Source organism: Pleuronectes platessa, chromosome 6 (genome assembly GCF_947347685.1).
Source record: "Pleuronectes platessa chromosome 6, fPlePla1.1, whole genome shotgun sequence".
NCBI lineage: Eukaryota > Metazoa > Chordata > Actinopteri > Pleuronectiformes > Pleuronectidae > Pleuronectes > Pleuronectes platessa.
The window spans coordinates 19,521,706-19,548,009 of NC_070631.1; the positions used below are offsets into that span (position 1 = coordinate 19,521,706).

The 26,304-nt window shown below is 39.5% G+C and overlaps 1 protein-coding gene across 2 annotated transcripts; it reads right to left on the bottom strand.

Annotated features, from left to right (window-relative positions):
* Nucleotides 1-3,108: 3,108 nt before the first annotated feature.
* On the bottom strand, nt 3,109-26,139 carry LOC128442671 (oxysterol-binding protein-related protein 2). 2 transcript variants are annotated; one of them, XM_053425228.1, is made up of 15 exons: nt 26,022-26,094; nt 20,337-20,423; nt 15,178-15,520; nt 12,613-12,736; nt 11,334-11,409; nt 10,694-10,828; nt 9,829-9,926; nt 9,555-9,737; nt 9,304-9,411; nt 8,990-9,079; nt 8,674-8,794; nt 8,069-8,194; nt 7,028-7,151; nt 6,786-6,876; nt 3,109-5,958 (listed from the first exon to the last, which is right to left on the bottom strand). In XM_053425228.1, the coding sequence occupies exons 3-15, from the start codon at nt 15,212-15,214 to the stop codon at nt 5,856-5,858; spliced, it is 1,416 nt and encodes a 471-aa protein (XP_053281203.1). In that variant the 5' UTR covers nt 15,215-15,520; nt 20,337-20,423; nt 26,022-26,094; the 3' UTR covers nt 3,109-5,855. The 2 variants fall into 2 exon arrangements, with proteins under 2 accessions (XP_053281203.1, XP_053281202.1); XM_053425227.1 differs by lacking the exon at nt 20,337-20,423 and having other exon boundaries at nt 26,022-26,139.
* Between the last annotated feature and the right edge of the window lie 165 nt (nt 26,140-26,304).

The following is a 26,304-nucleotide window of genomic DNA, read 5'->3' on the forward strand; positions in this document are numbered from 1 at the left end:
AGACATTTTAGACATTTTCAAAGTAGAACCAATAGTGTGAGCGAAAGTTTAAAGTTGCCCAAACGAATAACCAAGTTCCTCGATTGTTTGTAAAATCTAAAATGTTCCATATAATGTTCCTCAATCACTTTTGCCTCAGGAAAGCACACCACTAAATGCAGCAACGCAACGGAGACGTTCAAAAGACGAGAGAAAATAATGGTTGGGATTTACGCTGGAGCAATACCTTGGATTTTTAACACTTGGCGGCACAGATGTGACCTTCCCCTGGCTGCTGAGAAACAAGAGACTCTTAATGTTTGAATGACACAGCCAGGAACACATGAATAATATGATCTGTGTCAAAACGTGTTCAAAATGTCCCTTTTGAATTTCCGCTCCAGTGTAAATGCAAACGCTGAAGGTGACTTAAATATGCATAGCAGCAAGGGCTTTTATACGACACTACTGGTCAGTGAAGAAAGCCATCCTGTTACTGCCCTCAAGCCAGTCGTGGTCTCTGTCTATACTGTGCAAGGTGTCTGTCTAAACCCGGGAACACAATGGACTTCAGGTCAGACCACAGCAATCACCAGTGGGCAAAATCGCAGAGCCACAGTCTGGTTTTTCCAAAGGCGTTCAAAGCACAAAAACATAGACGATAAGAAACAATAAAAACCTTTAAGAGTTGTGTTCCAAAACCACCTCAAAACAGACTCAGTTAGGATCTCGAATTCTCACACTTTTTGGGAGATTTTGGAGCAGAACTCTCAGTTTGCAGTAGAACTACAGAGAAAGTTGCTCCCATCAACTCTCTGTTTCATGTTGCATCTGTTGGCACTGATCTGCTGCAAGGTCGACATCAAGAGGTCACGTGACAAACCCTTTAGCGCCACAAGAGTAAAAAAGCGACGTCTTTGTCGACAGATTTACATGCGGTTCAGAATGCTTTTGGAAAAACCCAGACTGTGTGTGTGTGTGTGTGTGTGTTCTCAACCAAATAGCATACAGAGCTTGTGCAGTACGTAGAGTAATAACAGTCACCACTGCTCTCGCTTTAACAGACAAGTCAACATATAGCAGGACCGGAGAAAGATTTTAAAAGTGAAATATAAATGTATATTTATATATACATTCAAATATATATAAATATATACAAAAGTGAGTGTTTTATAGGTAAGAGGTTGTTTAAAAATAAAAAAGAGCAAGAATGCTGACACAAACAAAACCATGAGAGAGAAGCCAGCAGGCCCATCCCTCACTGTAAAACCATCAGGGAGCGTTTATTTCATATTTCACCTGTAACCAATCATCAGAGTAAGAATTACAAGTGCATGAGCTGGACACCCCCCTCCTCCCGTTCGCCCTCCCCCACTCACCCCTTAACTGTCCAAAACCTCCTCTCTGACCTCCCACCTCACGGGCTGCCATCTTTTTTCCAGTGTAAATACCAGACGAGAGCTGACCGCGAGTCTGCTGCAACAGACCAATAAACGTGTAAATGCCATGAGGGACATGTTCTGTACAACATGTGTAAATCTCAAAACAGGCCAACACACCACAACAGACACACACACACACACGTGCACAGGGACACGAGAGAGCGCGAGGCCTTTGCACACCACACGCCGACTCAAGCTGGAGCGTATGCAAGCCTGAAACCTCCCGGCCCGAATATGTGCTTTTTTTTGTGTATAAAAAAACATCACAAAAACCTACATAACAAAAAAGAGCACTTGTCGATTTGATTAATAAATTACAAAAATCACATTGTGTACGTATGTGGCTGGCTCGTGCGGACTGTTTAAAACTCATTTAATAAAGTTGTATTCGGATATTAAAAAAAAAGAAAAAAACATTGGTCTGTGTAGAGTTTCTATACATGTTGTGTTTGTAAAATGAGATGATATCAAAAATATTTGATAATTACTAAGATAATTTTATGGGGAGAGAGTGATTGGGCAATGGAGATGTGTAATAAAAAAAAAAACGAACCCAAGTGAATGATGAAAAGGGTGAAAATATAAAAGAGAAGAAGCTCGAGAGCCTGAAAACGACAACAAAGTGTTCCATTCACTGTTGTAAGTGCAATGAGCTAAATTTCCTGTTTCCCCATTGTAAAACCTTGTGTATGTTTCCGTGTATTCCTCCTGTAAATGGGTGTAGTAGACCTGGTGCATCATGCCATGTAATGTGATGAATGACAAATTATGACCTTACAATACATTTCAATCAGGAAAAATAAATAAAAGACAAATACAGAAAAAAAACAAGTGGTTGTGTAAGCTCCTGTTCCAGATCACGATGATCACATGACTTTTCTTCCAGTGCCAACATGACGTGCACATACTGTCAACTATTGAACTGAAATGGAAAACAATCATCTCCTCACTTGAAGATACAATCTGTATTTGTTTAAGTGATGTATGTATATATACATGTATGTATGTGCGTGTCTACCGTGTGTGTATGATCTCTTAAAGTTCCAGTCCATTAGTTCATTACAGCCCCTAAAGTTCTTCTTTGATCCTGAAAACGACATATTCAAAATCCCTGAACCTTGGAAAGGCTTAATGTAAATCTACATCTTCCTTTCTCATTTCATGACTGGGATCTATTAATGCCAATGTGGCCCCGCCCCTGCTCCCCTCCCTCACAGCACTTCCTGCAGGTGAGGAGTCTTTTCCAGCTACTGAGTCCCACCCACAAGTTGACAGGATTGGTTAAATAGGTTTGTGACATCACAAACTCAGGCTGTTTTAATTAATTTCTTCTATAGATTATTGCAGTGTTAAGGTGGAAATGTGTATTTTGTTAAAAATGTCTTTTATCATATCAAGGGGGATGTGTTGGAAAAGTTGATTTTCAACAGAGGGGGAGATAAACTTTTCATTCTGCATCATCATATAGTATGAATGCCATCACAGTACACTAAGGAGGTGAGTGTTTGTTAAATATTAGCTTGCAGGTGTCGTCACAGACCTCTGAACGACATCACATTTCAGCTCTGATTCCCTGGCCATGATTTCAATATGAAGTCCACAGGAGACCAGTGGGATAAAATAATCAGTCTAGACTGCATTTTCAATATTCATTAAAAAAATTAAATAATGAAACACGGTCAAAAACTGAAATTAGGATTTTATTAGTTGTCATTTCCCCTGTTCATTAGCAAGTTGTCCACAGTATGGATACGACCCCTTACAGTCCCACACCTCAAAATAAAACCTCTGGTGTAATGTTCTCACCAAATAAAACTGCTTAAATACTATAAAAAATAAATCAAATGCACAAAATAATATGCCATTTTGCTTGCGATTACCTCTGTGCAACACTTACATTGACAACCACGTCATACAGTCCAAGAGAAGGAGGGTCAAAGTCAACCACTGATCAGACATTTTCATGGACAGAGGCATCACTCAAAGCAACATCAAAACTAGACCTAGTTTAATGACAGAGCTTCAGTTGAGTGACGGGTAGAGTCTGAATCAGCACCGACCAATGGAAAAGCTTCATTTCACCAGCTGCAGTTACTTTACAGTCCAAACTACTGTTTGACAAAGACTCTTGTTCCTGTTGCATTTGACCAGTGCTGATTTCACATCCAAGAGTAGTGTTTGTAGAATTTACTTTCAATGACACACACAAAAAAAATATTCAACCGGGCATAAAATAAGTTGATGTTGGATTTTAACTGGGAATTTAGGAGTGTCCACCAGTCTGGCTACATTCAAACTGCACTGGCTCGTAAAATCTGATGTAACCACCACAGTAAAATGTACGTAGTAAGTGTTAAGTTGGTAAAAGATGTGGTAAAAGTGCAGGTGACTACATATTGTGCTCCTCTATATAACAAATCAGTTTCGTCTTTAATTGAAAGAGAAAAAAACACCAGAACCGTTCGGATTAGCAACCTAAGCAGAGGAAGAAAAAAAAAAGTTTGACTACAAAATTCTTTCATAAAACCTCACATATCAAAACAAACATTAATAAGAATAAGAAAAGAAGGGGGAACAAAAAAGATCCAGGCACATGGAAAAACATGGACGTGACATAGAAGTGTAAAGTTAACTTGACCCAAGATTTGATGGAAGGTAGAGCAAAGTAGTTCAAGATGTTATCATTTTATTATCTGATATATGCTATATTGAGTTTATCAAAGGGTGTGTGTGTGTGTTGGGGAATGTAAAGCGACTGTACAAAGACAGATCAGAGCCACTGTTCACTTTGAGCTTCATCAGTTGCATAGAGCTGAGTCAACAAATACATGTATAATATCTGGTATATAAATGACAGGAGACAAAATGCACGACAATAGCAAGTAATGTTCAAAAATAAATATCTCTGAAGATCTCAGTTGGTTGGTCGGTTGGTCAGCTGATCATTAGATGAGGGTCACATTCTCTATCCTGTGAGATGATCATTTATAAAACCAAAGCTATAAACTACTAAACTATTTTCCCCAAGCCAGCAGGTTATGTAAAGAATGTGTGTATTAGGTGAGTAAACAGTTGTGACGCAGGGTTAAATATATTAACAGATTCGGCTTTTACAAGAGTCAAGCAAAAAATAATCATGATTTGATCTGTTCTTTATCTGAAGCTGTTCTCCAATAACAATGTCACACTGACAGGAATGTTTGAAAACCTTTAGTTTGTCATGATGATATAATTTCAGAATAAATATTAAATCCACATGGATATTTGATTAAAATGAAAGTCAGGACTGTCCACGTCTATGTGCATGTGGCTCCATATACAGCCAAAATAAATGAGGTCTGGACCGTGAATAGAATGTGTGCCGTGCTCAGCTGGATGACACACGGACAGTCTCAAAATAAAAATATCATGTATATGTAACATTAAGATGAAGCAACAGAGCAGCTTGAGTCAGAATATTGTCTGGGAGCAACATGGAGTCATGATGTTGTATCTCGTTTCCGGTGTTTAATGAGTTATATGAGACACACTGCCCACAGGAGTACTGTGACTTTCTGTACATTGAGCTGAATATCCATTCTGCCCACGCATGTTATGTCCCTGTTGACTGTTTTTTGTTCCAACATTCACGGAGGAGCTTTAGCTTCAATCCTGGTCCCGTTCAAGCAGCACATTCCACCAGGCTGTCGAGGAAACATCCTCTCTCTGATCGCCATCTTGGTTTATTTCAGAGTTAAACCTCAAGTAGAAGGTTGACTGGGGGAAATGAGTGGTTACAGATTGTTTTAGGGATATGATGCATGGATAATAATAACCTCATGCTTGCATTAACTTTTCTTGACCAATTTAACAAATAAAGTTTCTGTATAAGTCATTTATATATTCTGAATTATTGAGTCTTTAAAAGTTTCCCCCCAAAAAGAAAAAGCACCCTCAAAATCTATCCTCAGTCAAAAGAGCATTCACATCCCTGATTTCTCCGTTGACTGAGTGTCCATCGTTGTCCACTGATCCATCACTGTGGGTAATCTGCCTCACTCCGTGTTGCTGTTACTCATTAATGACACAGAGCTCAAGGGTTTCTCTGCCACTGGGATTGGTCGGGAGTAAAAAATGGGTGCTCCAGGCAATGTCGGGGCAGAGAGATAGGAAACGTTTGCTGGTCGTTGGGCAACAATGGGAACAATCTGTGGTGAAGATAATGAAAAAGGGAAACACGTGAAGACTCAGGAGACATCGAGCAGGCCACAGTTTGACAGAAGTGAAGGCATCCGGCTTCTGATTGGTGTCATGATGATGATGAGGGCGGTGAGATGAAGATGGGAGTAAAGGTGGGTGTGTGAAATCTTAACATTTCTATCCAATTGGTGATAGGCAGATGATTGCAGGTTATTGAGGAGGAAGAGGAGGAGGAGGATGAAGGCTCACTAGCTCTCAGTAGATGTTAGGCATATCTTGGTAGTTCCTATTGAAGTAGCCACCAGTGTAGATCCAGTCCTGGCAGGCGGTGTATGGGTTGGTGCCCGACGCGAACCACCTGAAAGGTAAACACCCACAGATTAAATGTCTGCAGGGATTCACCAAGACTTTTATTTAACATTCATCTTCTTGTTATTATTGATATGGTTTTGAATGGTCTCTTCTCTAGCCACTTCAGCTAATTGATGTTTTCTATCTTTGGTTTGTTTGCGCCTCTTACATAGATATATACACATATGTTGAATTAAAAAGTGCTAGTAAGTAAATTGTGTTACTTTTGTAGACAGTAAGGCTGGCAAATTGCCCATGAAAGGTTATTGAAAGGTGACTGAAGCTACATATTGAAAGAACAGAGGTGAGAGTGATTCTCACAAGAAATAAGGAGAAGCATAATTTTCACAAATGTAAAATTTGCAGATAATTCTAAAACACGCAGCAGCATTGCTTTCAGAGAGCATGTGGGCAAAAGGCAGTTAACGTATCCTGTATTAATAAAGGTTAATAAAGAATCATCACTTTGTATGCACTAACACGTCATAGTAAAGCTGAGGGACTGTCTCTTCAGCCCATAAAACACAATAAAAGCTTGAGCAGCTAATCATAAAAATTACATTTTCGTTGTTCTTTGCCTATTCTTGCCTTCATTATTACAACATTAACAAGTTTTGCCAATTTATAACAATCACATCAAACACTAACACTGTTCTCCAATGATGAGGGCTTATGTTGTTGCATTAAACCACAGCGTCTGGGTGTTTCTGTAACATAACTATTTGAAGTTGTGTAAGTAGTATAATGTTTCTACCCTTTTTACATTCTCTCCTGTTTTACTGAACACTGGAGAGCATTGCGCGTTAGTAGCGTGTGTGTGCACATGTTTCTTACTGTGTAGACCATTCATCTTCATTCTTGGCTCTCTCCTTCCTGGCGGTTCTCTGTTTCTCCTCCAGTCTCTCCTTTTCCTTAGTCGCTTCATCTGTTTAAACACAGCCAGCCAACACTTATGTTAAAAGGCTGGGACACTGACATCCAGCAGGTGGCAGCATTTCACATTGTAATTAAAGGGATACTTATTTGTTGAAGAGAAAATCAGGTTTCTGCCTGCCACAGCTGGCAAATCAAATTACCCATGTTGCCGTTCTCCATGGCTCTGATGTCAGGCCGGAAGCGACAGTCGGTGGTGGACAAGACGCCCTCCATTCCAGGCTCCAGCTCATTTAGAGACATCGCAAAGTTTGTAAAATTGTACATCTGGGGAAATAATAAAAATAAAAACGTTAATGAATAATCCTGTCATTACGGCACATTCATCTAATATTAATCAAATATTAACTTTATACAGTCAAGCTAATGAATTGAACAGCTTATCAGTTAGGGATGAAACTGTGAAGATTTTGTACCATGATTACAAGGACAGTTATCAATATCATTGCTGTATTGTTAACACGTGCTGAAAATGGTCAAACAGTAAATGTAATTAACTAATGACGAGATATAAAAATAGAAGTAGCACAATATGAAACCATATTAAATGCGCAACACTACTATTTAATTCCCCCGGCAGCAAAGACTAACTAAATAGACTAACTGCTACGAGACTAGACTTCAACAATTCACTGAAAAGAAAAATGAACTCTGTGAGTCTCTCCTACATTTTGTTGTCATTCACAGTAGAGACACACACACACACACACACACACACACACACACACACACACACACACACACACACACACACACACACACACACACACACACACACACACACACACACACACACACACACACACACACACACACACACACACACACACACACACACACACACACACACACACACACACAGGGAGGGAGGGAGGGAGGGAGGGAGGGAGGGAGGACCTAGCGTGGAGGAGAGACATGTCATTTCTTTTAAATGCAGACGTCGACCCTAAACGCCTGAAAGTCAGAGCAGAATACCAGCGTTTGCACAATTTGGCGAAGGTGGACGCTAACAGTTGCTACCTATGACAGCAGTTGCTACCTGGCAGCAATTCTGCTGTTACAGCCTCTCTTGGGCGGCATCAACGAAATCACCAGGGTTATTAAAGATTGAACCACAATATACCATGAAACCATTTCATCCCCACTCTCAGCCAGCGTGTGCATGTGTGTGTTAATATTCATACCGAGGCAGAGTGTGCGGGTCTGGAGTCTATCCTCCACAGCAGAGTGCTTCCTGGTACGACACACACCGTCTCCTGGACTTCTGGCATGTCATCTGCGTCATCGTTCTCCGCTCCCTCCTGCTCCTCCTGGAGATAATGTACTTAATTGTAAAGACTGATATATTGAAGATAAACAAAGTTCAGGGGCAATTGTTCAGAACACATCATTCTCTCTGTTTATCTAACAGAGAGAACACGTCATTGTCTCTGTTTATCTATATACAGTTACCAGGCTACAAGGATAGCTGAACACATTTTCAACGTATAATGCTTAATTACAAATCACCAAGCAGACTAAAAAGCTGGACAGCTAACGTCATCAACACGACCTACACAAATCTGCTGCTTTACCTGGATACGACCACACTGAACGCTGTGGACACCAACAAGGAATTCAGAGAAACAGAAATCAAATACATGGAACTAACATCAATATTCTTTTTTAATTTTCTATAGAAAAACTGACACAGAAATTCAAATCTCAAGACCATAATGATAAATATAGTAAGCCGTTGTAGATTTAAGTGACAACAAGTGTAAATCCACATATTTGAACAAATACTCACATTTTTGCACTTCTTGTTGTCTCCTTTCTTCTCTGACTTCTTGTGGCTCTCGTAGACCTGAGGGTCAACACTCCACATGCACTCGGTCCACTTCCCATAGATGACACAGAGCTTCTTTTTACTGGACAGAGAGAAAGACAGGAGGCAGGGGGGGATGAAAAGAAAGAGAAGATGGGGAGGTTAAAAAAGAGAGATACGTTGAGGAAACATGAAATGCAGAAGAGCAGGAAAAGGCAAGGTAAGAGCGGAAAGAATAAAGGAGGGGAGAACAACGAGAAGCAAGATAGAATTATTTTTGATACTGTAGTTGATGTACCTCTTGTCCTGGATGTATCCCTCCACTTTGTGCAGCTCTTTGCCAAACATCCCACACGACTTGAAATTCAACACACACTTGTCTCCAGTGCTGCGGAAGATAATGAGAGAAAAGAAGAAGCAGTTAATGACTGTTAGCTGCGCTTTTCCGACTTGTGTTTACAAAAACTGCAAAGAAGATCAACTTGGAACTATTACTGACACTTTTATGCCAAAAAATGTAATACACTCAGGCCTACATATTATAACCATACTTATTCTATGTGCCCATTACCAGAACAACTTACAGACATCCTGCATGTATCATGTATGTACCTGTGGTTGACGATTTCCACTGTGCCGTACTGTTCTATCCAAAGTTTGCCTAGGATGATGTTGTGCACACAGCAGTAAGGGTTACTCCATGTGTACGCCTCGTTGTGCCTGAGAGAGAGGAGCAGACAAGAGGAATGTTGGGAACTGGGAAGTAACAATAGTAACTAAAGAAAAGAGGAGAAAACCAAACAGAGGTAAGAAAAGAGAATGCAGAAAAGACCAGGACAATAGAGCCTCCCTTTCAAACTCACTTGAGAAGCTCTAGTGTGATAGTCCCTTTAGGCTCGGCCTCAACACTCTTGCCCCAGAATTTCAGTTTAGGGTAGATGGAGCCATGGAAGACGAAGTCCCCAGCCAGGCTCTCTGCATGGAAGGCACTGACTGGAGGATGATGGGATACCTGCTCCGATACCAGCCGGAAACCCTGATCTTCTCTGTAGAGGATGAATGTGAAGTTTAAACCAGTGACCTTTAAAAACTCTTAAAAACAAAGAAAAAAAACTTAAATTGGGCATATGTCCATACCTGGTCAGTTCATATGTCTCTCCCAGGAGAGGGTTAAAGGGTTTTCCAGTTCTGTCCCACTGTGACGCAACTGCTGACACAGCAAAAGCAGCTACTGCCTGAGGATGAACAATTACAGACCTTGTTAGTCTCTTGCGTGTGAGTGTCTGACATGAGCTACCTTTGAGGACAAATTCTAGACTTAAAGGGAAAGTTCGCCGGTAAAGGAGAATTCAATGTCAATGTCAAAGTTGATTTTATGTATATAGCACATTTAAAAGAATTTGGTTGACCAAAGTGCTTCACAAGTATAAGGTACAACAAGAAGACAGTAACATGTAATACATCATTGTCTACTCGCCACTGCCGATGTAGGGGTGGATGAAGTGTTTGAGTCCACAAAACACTTTTGGAGTATCAGGGGTAAACAGCGTTGCAGCCAAATACAATTGAAGTAAATGGAACCCCTTCTTCAGACAAAGTAAATGACCTTGTTTCGAGTTGAATATGAATGTCAACACACGAGCAGTATGGAGGCATGTTGTGTATTTTTTCTGTTATTTTATTACGTCTAAAGTAAAGATCACTTTGGCTGAATCACTGAAACACTGTTTACCCCTGAGACTCCAAAAGTTATTTCCAATCGGCATAATGACGAGTAGTAGATAATGAGTGAATTTTAGTTACCTGTGAACTATCCATTTAAACCAGGCAATTGAGGACACCTTGTCCGATTGTGAAATGGTAGATCTTTAATTAGTAGTAACAGGGGTTAGGCGATAGGGAAGTGTGTGTGTGTGTGTGTGTGTGTGTGTGTGTGTGTGTGTGTGTGTGTGTGTGTGTGTGTGTGTGTGTGTTTGTGTTTGTGTTTGTGTGTGTGTCTAACCTGCATGCGCTCTATGGGGTCGGACAGGGAGCAGGCTCTGTTGATGAGGTAAGTGTGTTCCATGTATTCTGTGATTCTCTGTAGGAAGCTCAGTGGCTCGTTGAACACAATGGGCATCGTGATCTTGGACAGTTCCTGTGAAATATACAGCATTGTGATTTAGATTAAGTTGTCACATTTTTTTTTCTTAAATGCTCTCAATCTTCGTCCTACTGAATCTGGCCAATGCAAGAGAAATCGATCGTGTCATCAACAGGACAGTTTGATAATACTATCTACAAATTGATGATGAAACAACTGCTGGCCAATATTATATAATCATTGAATTAATACATTTTACAAGTTCCAAAAAAAAGTCCATTTGTTTTATGCATGTTTGGCATAATTCCAAAATGTTCCGTGGATTACATAGACTCTGCAGCTAAGCACAACCTGTTTTAAGTGTTTTATTTCAATTACAAAGTCCCAAAATCACACTGAGCTCACACATGACTATAATATTTAGTAGCTAGGCCATGATCAAATAGATTTGTCAAAAAGCATCTAACTACACTATAATTAAGTTTCCCTCTGTCCAGGATACTTGTAACTATTAAATCATCATGTGAAGAAAAGCAGCAGTTGATCTGCGGGTCTTTACCAGTCCGATGCATTTTTTCAGGATACTCCAGATGCTAACAGTGTTTCTGGAAAACATGGGTGCAGGTAACGACTTTCTGAAATGAAAGAAAGAAAGAATGACTGGGCATGAATGAAGAACAAGCACAATCACGGTTTCCCCGATATTGGACAGCTGTGACTGGGGGATTTCTTGAACGATCAGAATTGATATCTCATGATGAATTTATGACCTAAAAATCTTTTTCAGCCACAAAACTCGCCAACTTTCTTTAAGTTAAACATCAAGGGTATTGTTTTTCTGCCAACCAGTTTTCCACAGACAGTACTGCAGTCTGTAGTCAGTGCTTTAGGCTTCAAACAGTCTCAGTTGTGTAGCCATTCTTTCTTAGACTTTGGCATCAAAACACAGAAATAAACAGCAAAAGAAATCCATTCCATTCCCTCTTGTCTGCTGTCAGTATCAACGTCATGGATCAGTACAAACAGTATCTGATCAGATCTAAGGATCGGAATGAAAAACACAAAAGCTTTATCTAGATTAGGAAGAAATGGTTAATGCTTGAATAAGGAAGAGGAAAACAATTCCATCCACGTCTGACATGATGTTCTGATGATTGTGAGCAGATCTGTCTACAAAAACAAAAGCCAGATCTCTTTTTCATTGCTGCAATGAAATTTAAGTAATTTGGCAGCAAAAAGCCAAATCTTTTAGGCATGGGTCAACAAAGTCAGGCCCTCACTTACAGAAATGGAAAGAACAACTACCTTTTACTCTTTGTCGCTAAATTTCAAAGACATATTATTATAATTATGTAATGTAATGGGTAGGGTGAGCTCAACCAGGTCACACTATCATAAAAACGCAGCCTGATCTCTTGCTGAAATCAATTGCAATTTTTGCATGATGTGGTTTTCTTTTTTTAAATGTGCTCCTGTAAAAGAGCTTACCTCTAAACCTTATTATGCAACCACAACTTCAGTCAATACTTAACATGCCTTCGATATGGAGTTGTAATACAGAAAGCTCAAGTTTTCCACCTGCAACCATGTTTTCATCTTATTTTTCATGCTAAAAGTGCAGAGAACAGCTCAGATGTGTGCCAAAACTTGTCTGTACATGTAAATGAAAGATCAAATACAGTGGTATCAAGCGAGCAGCCTTCAAGCCTTGTCAGTAAAGGTTATGACCCTGCCCAGTACTTGTTTCAGCAGGAGGCTTCAAATCATATCTGGAAAAGACATGAAGCCGGTGAAACTCACACAGTGCAGGTGTAAGCGGTGCAGGAATGCAGCAGTACCTGTGTTTCTTGAGGCCATTCTCCTGTGGCACTGATCCATTGTTCTTCCGACTGCTGTCACACACAAGCGCATCTTTGAAACTGGCCTCTGACACCCCTTCATACGACTCGTCCGAATCCAGGCCTGTGGGTGATCAAATTTGACATGAGATTAAGGTTAGAAAAAAACTGGCCAATGACCTGCTCACTCATCAGCGTATTTGAAATGTAAAAAGAAGAAAAAAAGAGAGTCTTCTGATGAAATTGAGACGAGTGAAGCTGCATGATCTTGCTGGAAGTTGATTTACTGTCATGTGTAGGTTTTGTTTGCCACATTGGACCGTCCGCTGCTTTGCATCAGGTAATTCTTGCATGGGTTTGACTGGCAAATTATGTTGATTGCCTGAATGAAACGGTTTTACAGTGAACTGTTAACCTCTTCACTGACACGACAGTGGGCGTCTTTAACAACTCTCTCAACTTTCTAATCCATGGTCATGAGTTCCAAGATACAGCGCATGCATAATAAGTCACATGAAACCGTGGCATCTTTTTCAAATATTTAGAGTGGGTCCAAGTTCAGAGTAATATGAAGGGTGACAAAAATACACAGTGTGTGGCGTTTGAATACTTATTTGTGTTGATGTCAGTCTACTTTGTATTCAATGACAATAAACCTGTATTAATGGGCCTGACAACAACAGTAAACCTGCATGTGACTGATTAGCATTCAGAAGTAATTATAGGAGTACATCCTAGGGTTGATCCACGCCTGGGTGATATTCAGGCTTTGAAAAGGGCAGGTGAGCACTTAGTGTCATAGAGCTTGATGAACTCAAGGTGGGGCTTAAAAGAGACCAAATTGCTTGTTATCATTCAGCAAACACACCTTCTCAGCTGTCAGTATGTCAAAAGGTACCAGGTGTGTCTTGTAACCATATCAGGTGAGTCATATTACAACAGTTTGTATGACCTGGTCAGCAATTTTGTCAGAAATATAAACAATTATATTCATATATATGTTTTCATTAGTGTATAATCAACTGCAATTTACCATTCTTGTGTTTTCATGAGTTTTGATTGAGGCCTGCATATCCTCTTCCACAGACTAGAGTGCACCATGTTTCTATAGAAGCCCAGAGCGAACAAACCAAACACTGCATTGTGCCTTTTGTGCTTTTATATGACCTGAAGGCATCTTAGGTTCACATTCAAGCTGAAAAAAGGGGGAAAGGTTAAAGGGATTCAGTAGGTTGATGCCTGCAATTTCCCCACTAGCTGCCGCTAAATCCTTCCCTGGTTTTTGATGTAAGAAGAGAATATCACATAGACTCCAAGATGAGAAACAAATTTGGTGAATAATGGAGATAACAATATTAAAAATAACTTTTGAGGGTGAAACACTGAAAATATCAGACTGAAACCAACTAATTCACATTCTAGAAGACCAATACCGGCGGGGGCGGGGGGGGGGGGGGGTCGAAATCTGCTCAGGCAAGCTGGATGCCACCTGATGCTGATCAGAGCTGACCTCGTGCATGCTTACTAATGAATAATACATATGACTTGGTCAGCATCTGTCTCAGATTAGTAAGATGATCATAATAATGACACAAGGACAAACTCATACACACACACTTGAACTATTTGTTCAAGTGGAAAAAACAACCTGCCAAAGATATAATAATAGACACAATAATTCCTGAACATTATTGTGGTGCTCCACCCTGCACTGCCCTGCCCTTCAATCCTGTAACAAATACTAATTTTAAAGCTGTAAAATGAGCACAACAGGGCAGGTAAGTGTAATCGCTGTGTTTGACAAACCTGTTCATTTTAATAAGAGAAATAAACGAATTTTCACTGCAACTTAGGTGTGAATATAACCATGAATGAACTGACACAATCAAGGGTGATGTTGAAAGTGCTATAATGACCTGACCTCTAAATAATTTAAGTAATAATCAGACTAAGAAGGGTTGGGTTTCATCAGGCGGTATTATGCTTCCTCGGTATGATGGAGGCAAAACAGCCTCTAATTAGAATTGTCAAGCAGTAAAAACAGGGCCTGATAGAAACACAAGGTAAAATATAAGATACTGTCAACAATCCTACTTGGACATACAACATCAAGAATTGTGTTAAAATCCATAGTTTTAACATGTCTGCCAATATTTAATTTTAGTCCTAAATATTATAACAGCCAAACTTTTCCTTAAATATTATAACAGCCAAACTTTTCCTTGTTTCAGCTCGTTATTTATGAGCATCTGCTGCTTTTATTGTGCAAGAGTAGATAAAACATCTTAAATTTTAGATTGTTATTCAAACAATAAAAGGAATTGGATTAAATTGACTTGGACCTCTTTTTATAAACTTAACTGCAATTGACAAGTTTACTGCTAAATGAAATAATCATATATTACTTTGTGTTGAGGACCTATTCCTTTTTCAACTATCACTAAAACAGCTGTTCCAAAAATATTAAATGTATCATGTAATCAAAATGTAAACTTGGGAAAATATATGTGATCAGACCGACATGAAAAGCACATACACACACACACACTCCCACTGAGCACCAACCTGTGACGGCGTCGTAGAACTCATCCTCGTTGTTCATCTTCTAGAGTCAAAGCTGACCAGTCGTTTAGGAAAGATTGTTCAACTTCTAGCACATGTTCCTTTAGGTGGGGACCCTTCTCTGTTCCACCAGAGGGACACCTGTTGGTCGAGGTCCCTCTGAGATGGCACCACAGCAACAGCACAATATCCAGAGTTTAATATCCAGAGAAAGTCCCAAACAATCTGATGCTGATTATGGCGGACAGTTGGACCACAGACGAGATGTTTGTGCAAGTCAGTTCCTTAGTTGACACTTCAGAGTTCAATTTGGTTTTTGTTCGCTGGGTGAAGGCAAGTCAGCAACCTGTAGAGAAAACAAAATAACACATAAGTAATGAGCACAAACATTGTCAGGGTTCAATAAAGTAAATGAAGAGTCACCACAGCATTTACAAAAGCCAAAGGCAGGACTAACAATAAAAACTGGAGAAAACATCATTATTTGACCAATCCTATGAGCTAAGGATGATTTGAGCAAAAAAAAAAAGACTAAAATGCTTTGTGCCTTTGTGTAAGTGTTATTTTATATTCTGACACTCAGACCTCAAATTTTAGTTTGTTACAAAAAAACTTTCAGGGATTTAGGTGGCAATGCTCAATTAACATGTTTTATTACAAGAGAATTGTGCATGTCTTTGTTATAAACAAATAGACCACTGCATTGTCTTGATACTGGCTCCTTTATAAAGCAGCAGTTTGCAGATGAAAAAAAAATGCAGAGGCTCATTCCAGGCCATCTAGGTTACAAGCTGAAAATCTGCTTCGTCTGTCTGAGCAACAAGCTTGTCTGTCATGGCCCACTGAGTGCAAACAGAGAGTTTTCTAGTCCACTAGGTAAATAATTGGGGCAGCACGGTCACAGGCATTCTGGGTCTTTGTTGCCTTCTGTTTGGTACATTGGCTTTTCAAAGTTTTAAACTCGTCACCCTGAATTACCTCTGATTCATCAATTCCCAAAATAGCAAGTTAAAATGTCAACGTGTGGCAGACAAGGAAAGGCAGAGACGCAGGTACTGTTTACTGTCGTTTATTCAGTAGCCAGGAAGAACTCGCACATGTTCCCCATACGGGAAGTATATATAGCTACAGCCTCTAACATAACCCATCAACCCACTGCATGAGTGCAAGCCACAAACGTACCTATATATATATGTATATATTTTTTACAAGATCAATCAACATGATGAACAATCATTCTGAAATTCAACCAGATCACTGATTTGTTCAATGAAGTTCAATGAACATTTGGCTAAATTAACTTTGAAGCCTTGACAGGTGAAGTAAACAGCGTTGACTCGCTTCAAGCTGTGACATTTACAAGTTAATGAGTCATCACTAAAACTCAAACAGCTTTTAGAAATTTACACTAAACTGTGTTGGTGGCAGATCATATTTTTCTCTGCTATGATGCGAGAGACTGTGCTTACAGCATTTTTTGGCTCAGTAACAAAACCACATCACCACAATCAAACAATACTTAAACCTGATGATGCATAATATTTCCAAGTTTCTCTACCCACTATATTTCTGCAGGCCTGACCTTAGTAGCACTACAAATAGGCATGTAACATTTTCATCCCACTGACAATGAAAAATGACTTGCACGGTGAATCATCATTTGTAGCAGAAGCTGTCAGCAGGAGGCTAGACTTTGTCACACAGCAGGGGTTTGCTCCTTTTATCCCAGAGAGCAAGATATAATAATTATTTCCATCTTAAGGAACTCTACACACAATTCATGACAAGGATTAAGTCAATGTGTGGCATTAAAAAAATTACTAAATGAGACAAAATCCGATTTTTAAGGTTTTCATTCAAATTTTATTAGATGTAAAACACATTATTGTCTTTGGTAAATGTACTTTCATTAAAGCTGACGCATTGGGCAGCAGAGCATATGTATTTCTTTAAAAAATCAATCATGTTTTACCTGCCTAATTAGATTCACTAATCAAGGTTGTGTCTTTATTACATATATGAAAACTTTGCAATCACACTCTCAATTGTCTCCCTACTTATCGCAGCTTCTGTTATATGTTAAGCAGTACATTGCTTTATAAACTCAACCCATTCATTTTCATGCAAATTTAGCATATTTAGAGATAGTTTATAATGTGACTTAAATGTTACTGAACATTTTTAGAGTGTATATTCGTTTAACTATAATTTTATCCTGGGACACTTTTGTTTTTTCCACAACAATTCAAAATCAACCATTAAATATTTATCAAGTAACGATGGAAAAAGAAAATTGAATAAATGGTTACCAGACAACATCTCTGAGCCTCATAGGTCCTATTCAAAATGTTGTTAGTCCTTATGAAGGGCAGCTGCTTTGTGGGCAAAGCACAGAGTAGGCTTTGTAAGCTATGCAGTCTTTAACAATAAGAGAACAATAATTTACTAATTTCTAAGGTTGCACATACCCTGTCTTTACCGGCAGTTTGATGAAATCCCCAAAGACACAATTAACTAACTTCCTCAATTCTGAATCTGAGCTTAAACATCTCTGTTTCCTTTCCCTCATTCTGTCTTTTTCTAAGCACAGCTAGGGTTTTACCTATGCTAGCGATACTGTAGGTAACGCCTTCAGCAAACATATGTACTTTGTCCACAACATCCACAGGCTGTTTTTTAACTATTTAAACAGCTTATTCAATAGTCAACACTATATGTACTTGTTGTGCAGCTGACAACTGCATATTTCTGTGCTTCAGGACTTGATGTTATACCAATGTTCTGTGAACAATTCCAGAATTGACATAAAGCGAGATGTCTTTGCAACAAGTATTCACTTACACAACTTTTAAATAACAAGTGCCCCTTTTTCTTCCACACAGTAATGATATTCTTCTACTCGCCTGATGGTTGGACTTTTATAATGTTATATAAGGGGAAGGAAAAGAAAAATAAGGTAGGTGAAGGTAGGTCATCGTGCAGCTGATCGTGAGATAACATTTGGCTTAACTGCATTTTCTGAACAGATATGGCAGGAAAGTGTGCTGACTGCTATTCACTAAAAATAGGACAATATAATATTTCAGGGTTGAACGTTGCATCTAGGAAACAAAAGCGGCAGCTCTGTGCGACAGGAAGCAAGGAATGACTACCTTAATGTCTGTGAAAACAGGAAACATGGCTGAAAATCTAATTTGCATGGGCTATTAGAGGCTCACCATTTTACTAATCTCTACAGCCACACTTATCAAGCTTGTTACTGTAGAACTGTAGGAGCCATTCATACCAAGAACAATAATGATTTACTAAACTTCTATGACGTTTAACATCTGATACAGGCAGCATGAGCATCTGTCTCAATGGATTCTCACAGTGTGAAGCCTTAGTGAGGGGGCAAAAAGAGTCTTCAAAGTTTTGTTCCATTATTGGTTTGATTGTATGAACACACATAGTCCTGACACTGATTATCGTATGTCATCAACAAGACAAGAAAACGTTGCCTTAAATGTCCTTCAGTGCAGCTCCCATACAACCAGAAGACATGACCCTTAATACAGGCAACTATGAGGTCATGACCCTAACCCAGTATGACAGCCCCTGGTTTAACTTCATCCCCCTCAGGTTGTCGCTGACCTTTGTAATGTTTAACAGGATCTACAGTTTCTGAAGTTGGGGAGGCACACTCTGCATAAAGACATATAGAATGAGACAGCCTTTGAAACATGACTCCAATGGGTTGTAAGGTTTTTTGAACCTGTACTGTGCACTTTTCATTACTCTTACCCTCAGTTTCCATTTTGTGGAAAATGTTGAGATAGAATTATGAATTTGCAGTAGGATGTTTATTCCCATAAAGTTAAGGAGCAGAGCAGACTTACACTAATGCTACAATGCAGAGATTCAGTAGTTAAACTGAACCCAGAGCCTTGTGTAAGAGTAATAGCAATTATCACACAATCACATTATTAGGAGCGAGAGGGAAAAAAGGGGGATTAACTGAAACACAATTGGAACGACCAAAGTGGGCAAACGTGGTGTTGTTTTCAATGCCTCATTAAGAAATGTCTTCCATCAAAACTTGTCCATGCCCTAGGTGAGTCCAGGATGGAATAGTTACAGAAAGACACGCACACAAACACACAGTGCTCTCCAGTTATGGTAGGATAGGTAGAAGTCTGCACTCTTGCTAATTACATTAAATTAATACCACATTAAATTAAAATGTTTCTTCTATTATGAATTGTAGAGGAAATGGTGCTTTCCTCTCTTCAAGTTAAACCAAATACTTCTGTATGCATGATGTATTAAACACATTTCTGTACTTAACTGTTTTGCACTGTCATACAGTTTCGGTTTAATTTGGAGAAACAGAGAGAGAGAGAGAGAGAGAGAGAGAGAGAGAGAGAGAGAGAGAGAGGGACATAGACAGAGAGAGATAGAGACTTCTGATTGGCTGCAGCAGGCTCTCAGATCATATTGCTCTCCCTCTCTCAGACGCCTGTGAGCTGTTACGTAGCCATGACAGAGATGGCACCATGAACACACCACAGACACACTCCTTCAAAGGACAGCTTATGGCAAATCACCATAATCTAACAATTTCATATCTGTTGTGGCGTGTTAGCTGTAAAGATAAAGAAGAAGAGTAAAAAAGAAAAGGTGAATGCACGCACTACGGATAATGAGCTTTCTTGCACTTTGTTAACGTAATACAAAATTGCTAGGTATAATCAAACCTGGTAGATTTATCTACTCAACTCTTTTTTTCACCAGAAGTATGAATGCTTTTATCTAATATATATTATCTTCATGAAATAACACATTTTGAGTAAGTTGGGTAACCAGTAGTTAAGATCAAAACCTTGTAAAAGAGTAAGAGAGTTAATTTTAATAGTTATTGCGAATTTTGGAAAGCTGACAATGATATGACAATAATCAACACAAAACCAAAGTCCCGCTTCCACACAAAACAGGACTATTCGATTGTTTTTTAAATGAACTTTCTAAATTTGATCAAATGTAAATAACTTAAAGTAATATTTAATCAACAATAATTAATGGCTCCAATCTACCAAACTCTAGAGATGTCACTCATTCATTCTGCCTCTTTAAAACAGGTTATACAAAAGCAATATCAGTAAAAACCTCAGAGACAAACCTACCGATGTGACTGTTTCCATTCATAAGTCAAGTGTAGAGCCACTTAACCTACAGGGACGACGACGTCTCTCTGCGCTGTCCTCTGAGGGCTGATAAAAAACATCCGAAGCCGCAGGGACAACATGCGAGACAAGAAGGAAATCAAGAGACAAGAGCTGTTGCCATGTGAGATGTAGTCCAGCACTAAGCAATGAGCGGCGCACGCACCCACACACACACACCTCTTTCTTTCTTTCTTTCTCATACACACCTATCTCGATCGGGGGCACACCTCTGCAGACCGTGAAAGACATACCACACGTCAATTTCACAGACATACTGATGAAGCTGTGAAACAGACCAGCCTTTGATGTTACGAACAACAATGAACAACTATTGAGTGTTCAGCGAAACAATGTTATTTTCATTGCTTTAAACAAATGTAGAACTAGTAGAGTTCAGGAACTAGCGTCCAATAAATTTGTGTTTAATAAATTCCTGCCAGTCCATAACAACGGATCCTTGTCAACAGCAGGAATTATTTCAGGGGCCTTGTAAACTTTTCGCAAAGTGAAAAACCTTTTGTGCCTTTTGAATGAAGATAAAACCGTTTCAGTTTTCTGGATAAAACAATGGCAAAATACCAAAAACATATTACCTTAACAACTTTTTTCTTAAACACAAAGCTGGATTACAATGGTTTGGTGGAAAGCAGTGACCAGGCATAAAATGACTAGTGTGGTTATATTTTGTTTTTTAGAGCTCTGAGGGAAATTAAATCAAAGATGGTTTATAACAATTTTAGATACAGTAAATCCACGATGTGGGTACTTAAGAATAGGGGAAATATCATTGTTGTCCGTTTGACTACTAATAATGTCTAAATCATGTAAAGGGAAGCTGAATAGGAGATTGAGGTTAGGATGAAGAGAAGATCTGCCTGTCGCAAAGCGGGCGGTAGAATGTGAATGCAGCCAGAGAGGCAACATTAGACACAAGAGGCACAGATCAAGGAGTCCAACACAGGGTACTGTCTATCTACCAACTATCAATGTGTTAAAATATATATATATAAATATGTTTATCCATCAATGGATCAAACTGTATAAAAGTAATATAGAAAGTAAATTGAGCTCTACCTGTTTTCATGAGTTGCTACTTTAAAACATCATCACATCCCTGTATATACATAATCTGTAATAGGACACAGCAGGGAATAGAAGTACAGTACATATCACAAGATCATCACCAAAGGAGAGTTTAAATGTCAATAGCCCACAATTGACTTTTTAAGTATGAAATCTAATTCACTTGAGCTCAATCACAAGACAAACCACTACATCCATTGACTGCTGCGATATAGAAAAAGTAAATGCTAAGATCAAAAACATCTATAATGGTCGGCAGTCATAGAGATGACTTGCACCAATAGCTACATTAGAGATTGGTCAGCAAACACCATTGTTCAACATTCGTCAGTGAAAGAGAGACTCATGCAACAATACATCCGTCAGCATTGGACAAGGACATCAGCCAAATGGATAACGAAAAAATGGATTACACTGTCTCAGCCAAACACACAAACACAAATTTTAGTTCAATAGCAGTTCAGCATCATTTAGCTCTGCCCTGATCAAAAATCTAAGAAAAATGACTATCAACAGCAACGACTACATGGATTTCATCATGTCTGTCCTCAAAGCTGACTTCACAAGAGTCCTTATCAGATGAACATAAAAGCAAAAGACCCATTAATCCAAGTTTAAACTGTATTTTTACAATTTCAATTTTTTCCAAGCTAAATCCCTGCACAGAGCACAATCCTAAAGGGTTCATTAAGTTGCTTTGTGTCCCTGCTCATCTCTGACTGAAGTGATAAGTCGATCCTCCTGCAGGAGCACAGAGAGTGCAGGGAACAAAATCTGTCTCGTTCTGAGCAGGATGCTGAGCAGCACAGTCTCGCACATACACACAAACGGCCATTCAGTGTTGTGTGAGTCAGCACGTCCCAGCTATAACTGCTAGGATGATTCTTCACACAGTTTTATATATAGAAACCCTGCAAAGCATGTTGCCTCGAAACTTCTTTAAAACATGTCCACCCTCAAACAAAAACACAGGGACACTCCTGACTAGGTGCATATTAAACACAAGCAGACAAACACACAAGAGCAAGTTGATCAACATTGTTTGCTACTGGATCAGCTGTGAAAATCTGGTTTAGCTGCATTTTTGCTTCTGTGTTATGGTTTGTCCTTATGAGGATGACTGCTGTGTAGAAATATGTAATTACTTATTTTGGGAACCCAGCCTGCTGGCTTGGTTCAGCAGATGGCACATCATCGAGACATTATAACTTTATTTTAAAAGGGTATGTATTAAAGTTTTTTTTTAATTGTTTTAGTTGGCTGAAGGTTTTCTAGCGGAGCAACTTTGCCAAGTGACAAAATCAAGGTCCAATCCAAGCAGACCAATCGCACTTCTTGCAGTCTGAGTGTGGTCCTACCATAGTCCTGACCTGGAAGCTGCTATCAGACATGCACCGAACTCCAGATAATATCCGTACATTCTCAAAAGGAGCTGTATGTGAGAACACAAATGGACAACTGAGTTGCTCCAGAGTTTTTTCTGCCAATTCCCTAGTAAAAACTCTGGATAATGTCGAGTGAGCCCATATGGGAATACAGCAGGAGATTCTCCACGAGTGAGTGGGTGGGTTGATGACGTTGCTAACATACGACTAAAGCAGAACTAAATAAAAACTAAACCACAAAAAGAATACAAATATCTCAGATTGAAACAGAGGAGCAACACACGTATAGGAGATGCCCACGAAGATGTCAACCTGGACAGAATAAGATTAGAGTGCGTTTTTGGTGATTGGGTGCCGAAGCTGTAAACAAAAACGTTCTCCTCAGCAGAATTTATACGTTACATCCTGTCCCTGCCTGCTACTCCACCACTCACCTCCATGCTCTGGAGTTTTCTGTGTTATTGTGAACGCATTTGACCTGAGAATCTCCTGCTGCGTTGTTCAAATGGGATGGGCACAAATCTGGAGAAAGTCCAGACCCCATTGTGTGGACATTTTCTGCTTAGTGGCAAATTTTGTTGTAAAGGAAGAGCCCTCAACATGTAAACATGCAAAACCAATTACAATAAACCCTCCATCAGTGGGGAGCCGCTGCAGACAGGAGTAACACGGAATTATACTGACCAACTATTAACTCGTATTAGCATCACATACAAACACACAAGCAGGACTCCATCCATATCGGGCTCTAGAACTACACGGCAAAATGCAAACATTTCTTTAAAAAAGAATCTGAGAATTAACAAATACCAACAGGAAAAGAGTAAAACATCAATAATTTGTATGACTTACTTCTCATCAACAATGCTGACCAGTAAGGAAAGCATGCTGATGATGGTGCTTCTGTAGCAGGCTGGTTCTCAGTGTGTGTCCCTACTGATCAATGTGCCCTGTTTGCAACCATGTAATAAAAGCAGAACACAATGGCTGTGCCCAGACAGGCTCATGATTGGCTACCTGTTCTCTATTATAAATAATACATACAGTATTGTTTCTCTGTTGCCTGGATGGTTGCCTAGACTAGCTCAAACTTTGCCATATCCCCATGTGGCAACGAACACACAGCAGATACGAGACTCGCATAGAGATAGTGAGTGACGAACCCATTAGCATCATTTTATCAGGTGCTTCACGATTATGCAATATTGACAAGATAGGATTAGGAACAAGTAAGACCCATTTAAGGGAGAGGTACTTTAATTACTTTTCCACATCTGATTCATCTATTTTACAAATTGTATGAGGAAATTGTTTAAATGTGTTACATTTCCTTGAGTGTGTCTGCGACTTTCATCTCAGTTGTGTTGAAATCTGGCTTTCAGGACATGCATTGCAAAATCTCTTTCCTGTTCCCTTAAATTTAACCACAGAACTCAAATATATATTGCATAATTGAAACACATCAATCTGCCACTACATGAAAACCCTGTGACTACTTCACTGGAAAAAATACTAAATTAATAATGTAAATCGTAGAAATCTCGGTTACTCTTCACTGCCTCACTCTGTGGTGCTGCTGGGAGGAATGCAGTCCCATAGTACAATGTGATGCTTCTCTTTAAACAGGAACCATCAGCGTAGCAAATAACTAAGTGGGTGATTTATGACCTTAGGGAGGAAGACACAAAATGATATAGCACATGATGTCCCGTGTAATGGACAAATACAATCAACACATTAATAGCCTGTTTGTAACATCAAACTTCAATTGGGAATACTACTTGGGAAAAAATATAGGATTGGATAAAAGTAACTGTTGCATTATTCCCTTAATCTTATTGAAATTATATTTTGTCTGCTAAATAAAAAATATTTAATAAAACAGTATTTAAAGTAAATACAGCATCCTGTACATTATAAAATCAAGGCCATCACTTTTTAAATGCTTTATAATTGCTGAAAGCATTTACAAACTAACAAAATACAACAAAATAATGACAAATTAATTTCAAAAAGTAATTAGTGCCTTGAAAAGATATCATCAACAACTGTCAGTCAATCCAATGCTGATTTGATGATATCTGATCTGCGGTTTATTTCATAAATTTGAAAAAATTAAGTGCTAAGTTAAATTGTATTAAAGACTATTGAGTTTCTAAGTCAGTTCCTTGGAAAATGTATCGATAATTTGTCTGCATTGCTGTTGGTTATTATTGCGATGATCCCAAGTTGCAGTCAAAGCATTTTCAAAACATGATAATGGTGGATGCATACACAAACCCTCAACCTTAGTGTAAGCACAATTTGTCGGGTAACCTCAGCGTTAGAGGCCGCCAGTGCACTGTCAGCCTGCACATGTCTGTCAGGAAGAGCAAATTAGCAGGTGTTTTTGCTTTGTCAGTTTAAAACCTCCAGTTCATGAAACCTTGAAAAGACTAATCTTTGTTTAGCCCCTCCTGTGAATTTGGCTGGAGATGAGGATGGAGGCAAACAGCCAGGAGGACATTTGCACTGTTTGCCTAAGAAGTTGCACGCCATAGGAGTTGACTGACCTCCACCAGGCTTTAGTGAAGTCTTACAATGAGGGATCTTTATCACACTTCTCTATTGACGACTGCATACATGTGTTTCTCCTTTTCATCTCCCAGATTTGTAGTCAGATTAGTAATAACAGTCGGACCACTGTCGTACCAGGTAACATGCGAGTATTGCTCACTTATAGACTGGAACAAGCCTAACGATGAATGGTAGCAGTGTTGAATATATCCCTGTAAACATGGAGCTGTGTGGTTTGATTGAATCTCCCTCCACTGACAACTTAGCCAAGTGCCAAAGACAATGCTAGCGTCCACTGGGCGCTTGCTAACGTTCGCGCGCACTATCTAGCTCAGCAACTTACAACTCAAGTAACCTCAGCTGCAGTTTAAAGGAGAGAAGGTGGTTGAATAAAACACTCCAGGAAGTGTGTGTCCTGACCCGCACACACCGAGCTGACAGCAGGCAGCTCTCTGACAGCTAGCATCAGCGTTAGCGGGCGGGCTACAGAGATAAAGGTGGCTAAGTAGTAGCACAGCTAACAACCTTGTTAGTTTACCAAAATAGCGAAGCACCGTCTGTGGTGGTGAGGACACAAGAGGAGCGCGCGGACAGAGCGGGAGCGTGTCTGCAGTCTTACCTCAGCGGGGTCTGTGCTGCCCGACAGTTTGAACAAGTCCACCACAGACGTGGGCAGGAATCCAGTCTGGAGTTTTGGATTGACACAGAGGCGGAAGTGGCTGGTAGAGGGGGCGTGAAGAGGGACACGGTCTGCAGCCAATCAGCAGGCACACAGGGAACTCCTGACCAATAATAATAGAGGTTGTAAAGATTAGCTAATGTCAATCTACATGCAGAAGTACCTTTGGTTTTTGACTTTGTTGTCTCATATAATGCTCCACATATTTTCCCATCCCAGCCTT

Bases quoted from the DNA above. Each gene is read 5' to 3' on its own strand.
- LOC128442671 (XM_053425227.1), bottom strand. From the start codon at position 15,214: ATGAACAACGAGGATGAGTTCTACGACGCCGTCACAG. The intron at 10,829-11,333 runs GTAAAGACCCGC...TATATTTCACAG, and splicing joins TGAAAAAATGCATCGGACTG to GAACTGTCCAAGATCACGAT. The intron at 9,412-9,554 runs GTGAGTTTGAAA...CCTCTCTCTCAG, and splicing joins ATCACACTAGAGCTTCTCAA to GCACAACGAGGCGTACACAT.